This window comes from Micropterus dolomieu, linkage group LG04, assembly GCF_021292245.1.
Source record: "Micropterus dolomieu isolate WLL.071019.BEF.003 ecotype Adirondacks linkage group LG04, ASM2129224v1, whole genome shotgun sequence".
NCBI lineage: Eukaryota > Metazoa > Chordata > Actinopteri > Centrarchiformes > Centrarchidae > Micropterus > Micropterus dolomieu.
Window position 1 is genome coordinate 7994877 of NC_060153.1, and position 5499 is coordinate 8000375.

The 5499-nt window shown below is 42.5% G+C and overlaps 1 protein-coding gene across 4 annotated transcripts in view; it reads left to right on the forward strand.

Moving 5' to 3' along the window:
• inpp4b (inositol polyphosphate-4-phosphatase type II B) overlaps nucleotides 1-5499 on the forward strand; it is a 135083-nt gene that overhangs the window by 69424 nt on the left and 60160 nt on the right. For all 4 annotated transcript variants that reach the window (XM_046047798.1, XM_046047797.1, XM_046047800.1 and 1 more), the window contains one exon: nucleotides 3995-4125. In XM_046047798.1, the coding sequence (XP_045903754.1) occupies nucleotides 3995-4125 (131 nt within the window). The remainder of the gene's footprint in view (nucleotides 1-3994; nucleotides 4126-5499) is intronic.

Genomic DNA, 5499 nt, shown 5'->3' on the forward strand with positions numbered 1-5499 from the left:
GTTACTTTTGAAAGAATGTTTTTTAGCCTTCAGAAAAGAATCAACCATCCATATATACAGTGTGTGTGTGTGTGTGTGTGTGTGTGTGTGTGTGTGTGTGTGTGTGTGTGTGTGTGTGTGTGTGTGTGTGTGTGTGTTGGTTTATATATATTATATACATACACATATATAAACAATCCAAGGACCAAGAATCAACAATTCATAACTAGAAAAGCACAACATACTTAATACAAGTTAAAAGTTAATAATAATAATTATTAAATAAAGAGTATGTCAGCAAACTCCAAGTAGTGACAAAATGTCATCAACAAATGTATTTATAATAAACCAGAAACAACAGAAGACAAGGAAATGAGTTAATGTGGGGTGGGGTGGCCCTACTCGGACCACACTAGCTGGGAAATCTCCCTCAGTGCTGTCTTTTTGACACCACAAGAATCCCGATATGTTTGTCTTGTTCAGCTCTAGGCTTCCAAGAGCATGCATCAATTAAAGAAGCAGTGATTATATATTCCCTTTTGAAGAACTGATCCTTGATATTTCTTTGCTTTCATTAAAAAAAGTTTTGAGCCACTCTCATTTACAAAGATACTAATCTCATTTCTGGGACTGTTGCATACAACTGTTTTGAATAAACATGTAAATTGATCATTGATTTCTGTTTTATTTTTATTTTTTTAATGACGAAAGCAAAAAGAATACTTCATTCGATTAACCTAAAATCACATGCATGCCTGTGCTGCTGCCCATGGTACTGTAATCTTCCTTAGCTCATGGTAATCTGGAATGCACTTACTTTGTGAGGAAGCCTTCTGTCTATCTTCCCATGCCATAAGCATAAGTTACTTACAACCACCTGCAGAGCGTGTTGGCAGAGTTGCCCAGCATGTGGCTTCTCTCTTCCTTGAGGTTGTTTTCAGCAGCAGGTTTGTTCAGAACTACAAAGAGGCGAGAGGAAAATGCCTCATATGTGATCTGCCAATTCACTTGTTTTTAGCCGAACCAGAAAACCGCCTCTTCTCATGTCATTAAATGTCATGGAAATCGAGCTGATGATATCCTGTGATGGGGTGTGTATAAGAAAAGAGTCAGTTCACTCAAATTCTAAGAAATTATTAAATTATAATAATCAAAAACATGTTTTCTCAATTAACTTTAGTTTTTATCAACCCAGGCAGATTTGATTTAATTTACCCAGGTTTTCATATATCCATCCCTGAGATTTCTCCCTTAATACATTGAAGATGAATTCTTTGTGGTGCTAACGGCCCACATATTCAGTTAGCCAACTCATGTGGAATAGATTAATAAGTAAATATAGAGTATGTTTGTGGCGCAGTGGTTAGCACAGTCGCCTCACAGCAAGACGGTTGTGGGTTCAAAACCCGGTTGCCCCGGCCTTTCTGTGTGGAGTTTGCATGTTGTCCGCGTGGGTTCTCTCCGGGTGCTCCGGCTTCCTCCCACCATCCAAAGACATGCAGGCTGGGTTAATTGGCGTCTCCGAAATTGTCCTTAGGAGTGGATGTGAGTGGTTGTTTGCCTATGTGTGGCTCTGCGATGGACTGGCGACCTGTCCAGGGTGTAACCCGCTTGGCTCTAGCCACAACCCTGTATGCAAGATAAGTGGTTGACGGTGGATGGAGAATATGTTTGCTGTCTTTCATTGCCCCACACAATGCACAGTGGGGAGAGACAGTGCTAACTTCCCCCTAGAGCCTACAGGTGGATGCTGACGGGGAGGTGGGGCTTTTGAAATGCTAACAACAGCCGCCAGCAAGTAACAGCTTAGCTTTCAGGTGAGCAGTGTGGCAGCAGGCATGCAGCGAAACAGTGAGCAGAGCATTGACGGCTGAACAACCTCGCCATGATTAAAAGGGTGCGTTTGATACATGATGCAGTGAAAAGACTATTACATGTGAGAGTAGAGGAGGACTGGAGTCGGGCTGCCTGAACTGGCTCGCAATGAACTTTCATCTTACAGTTGGGGGGATAATAAACAAAATTTCTCAAGAGCAATTTTTGAAGGGGACACAAATAATACAGCCAAAATTGTACTTGTATAGGATACGTGTACACTTAAATCTTACTACTATTATTAGTGTAGCATGTAGACTGTGATGCTACCAAATTGCCATGACTTGTTGTTTTTCTTTTCTCAGTCATTATTTTTGGCCAACACAAAGCAGTAGTTGTTCAAATACGACTTCACAGGTTCACAGGGTCACCACATACTACATACTATCCTAATTAATTATGCATAGAGGTTTCTTCTGGGACAGAAGACGTCTTTTAGAGAGATAGATATTTAACTGCAGCAAGCCAACTAATCTGCCACTTAACATCATAAAGCGCAAAACGGTTTTGCAGAAACCCAACACAACGGTAGAGCTACGGTACTAACCTATTATCAGTTCACACACAGGCACAGATTACATTTTTTCCTGGCTGATTCCAATAACTGATTTTATAAAGATCTGAGGCAAAGGAGGGGGGACTCAAAATGTTTCTAAACTTAAAACGGGCTTTTTATTGCCCAGTTTGCGTTTGTATTATTTTACTATTTACACAATTATTCTAAGTATATGTTATTATATTATTTATTGACATATTAAATAATATAATGATTTCCACCAATGCTTACAAAAAAACATGAAATTTTAAAATTCAACCGCAACATTTCTTTCTACAAATATTGTGCCTGTTACTTAATAATTCACAGACCTTGCTGTAAACTGTTCTTATTAGAATAAATTTCTAACAAAGAAATAGTCCCTATGAAAATTGTTGACAGCATGGCTAGATACCACTAGACATACATTTTTTGGGGGGGTTGTTTTTGTAAATTGGCCAAACACACCCCTTCACATTATTGTGGGTTTGATCATACATATGACATTGACTCTGTCTCTCTCTCTCTGGCATAATTTCTATCACGCTCTGCTGTGTATTGAAATACTTCAAAGTCATCTAAAAATAACTTACTTACCTGGAGGAAACCAGGAAATAGTCTGGAGAGGCCATCAGTGCCAAATGCTTTGTTGTAGTAGTTGAATTACAACAAAGAAATAACTACTACATTATGCTTTCAAACAATTATGCTTGGTCAAACCAATGAGCATTTATACATGCAGCCTTTCATTTTAAGACATACAGCATATAAAATGTATGTGTTGTAATCACAAAAAATACCTTGTTATCATGAAAGCAATGCATATGATGGTGTGTTTGTTATCCTGAATACTGTAATGAGCCTCCTTCAACCTCTAATTTCTCTGAAATCACTGCAATTTACTTTTTAATGGATGCTGGAGGGCTGGTTCCTGAATGATATCTGTCCATCTGATGTCACTTTCCACATGCAAATGATGAGCCACTAAGCAAGGCTGTAGTTCCTGGTAGAAAATCAACCCCCACCCACCCACACAAACACACACAAACACACACGCACACACACATACACATATTCACCATTGTTTCCAGAAGAAGGAGCACAGATGATTTGGGCCTTAGGCCTTAGGCAGATGAAAGACAGGCAACGATTGCTCCATTGACACAAGGAGAGACAGGATGGGTTTGTTTTATAAGTAATGGTAGAAGAATGGTAGGAGCAGGGAAAGAATTTTATAGGGCAGAGTGGGTAAGTGGGCCCCAACTACTAGCCTAAGGTTCAGAAATGTGTTTATCTGGCTCAGCACAGGGTGCTTCGGGTCATTACTGTGTCTGAAAGTGTGTCTGGTACAGTATGTGTAGGTTTGTGTCTGTGTTTTACCAGGAATGTTAATAATTTTTTATTACCCAAACAAGAAACAATAGATGTAGCATTACAATATACTAAATAGTATTTCCCCCTTAAATTAGATTGTTTTATTTCTAATCTGATCTAATGTTTGTTTTAAACAAAGAAGCAAAGGAGAAACTGCGAGTAAGCCAAGATTTGTGGACTTTGACATTGAATGTTAATGCTCCGTATTTGTATACAAATATATATCTGTAGGGTGCAGGACCTGAGGGAGCTGGGGGAGCTTTCTCCACACTGGGACAACTTAAGAAAAGAGGTGATCACACGATATGGAGGAATCATCAGCTCCTACCAGGAGACTTTGGCAGAACTGGACAAGATTACTGGTATGACTGCACCTGCACCAAATTTTGTGTCCACACATGCATTCATGTACACACCTACAAATGTGTTTTAATCAAAATCACAATTGCTTATGAAATAGTTCTAAACAGACCTGAACTGGTCATCGGGAGCACTGAGAGAATTCCCGGTGGCCTGTGAAGCTAATTGGCCTGGAGTATCAGGCTAGTGTACTGTCATCACACACGACTGGTGGCATGCACTTATTCATCAACACAACGCTGAAGTTGTGGCCAAGGACATGGATGTATTAAGAGAACTAGATACAGTGTCAGAGGTAGGGCCCCGTTGATTCCTATGAAAGTTGGTCTTTGGTGCATAAAGCCAAAAAAAAAACAGTCCCGGCTTTAAAGACATTTCCCCGGATGAACGCATAATGTGCATGCTCTATGGGCCTCAGCACCCATTGAGCAAGCGCACCAGAAACAGTCAAGCTGGCTAACTTCCGGTTAAGACTTTCCACCGTTTTACAGCCCCTTCTTTCACAATATAAATGGGGAAAACTATTTTTGGGCTAGTGTGCATCATGTGACGGACCCAGAAGTTTTTATTACATAGTTCCCCTTCGAGGGAACTCGAACTGCGTCGGTGACGACACTATGGGAACGCCTCTGGGCGTGGCAGGGCTGAATTATGAATGAAACTACTCTAATCCTATTGGTGTTGCTAGAACGGTAGCGTGTGACGGCGTAACCGGAGGCGTATATAAGCACGCCGGCACACAGGACACATTAGCTTCTTTCTATTCAGCAGGCACTCTGAGTATGTTTGTAAGCTCCACTATTGCGTCATCATCGTCTTACCTGAAGTCAAGTGAAGCAGCAGAGATCATGTCCGTTAGGCGTTTCCGACAGTGTGTCTTCCCTTGTCCGCGCTTCATCACGGAGGGGGATACCCACGAAATGTGCGTTTCCTGCCTGGGGACGTCTCACACCCAGGCAGCTCTCAAGGGGGCTGCCTGCGGCCATTGCGAGGTCCTGCCCCTGAGGGTGCTGAGGTCTCGTGCGGCTCTCTTCCTGGAGGATGGTCGGATGTGCTCCCCCCGTGGCACATGCCCCGCGGTCGCTGAGGCATCGCGGCTGCTCCGATCCTGGAGATCACAGCGTGAGATCTCCGAGGGTGCCGGGACGTCTGAAGCCTTTTCCCGGTCTTCATCTGCAGAATCCTCCTCCCCTCTTCCCCGGTCGGGAGACCGTTTCTCGGCTTCTCCCGCTCGAGGCATGAGTCCGGAGAGGCTTGCACGGTCTGACTCTGAGGAACTAGACGTGCTTAGCATCCTGGAAGAGGACTTCAGGGAGCTGGGCCCACGTCATCAGTCCTCGCCCGGATACGATGAGTTATTGGACGTGGTGACGCAG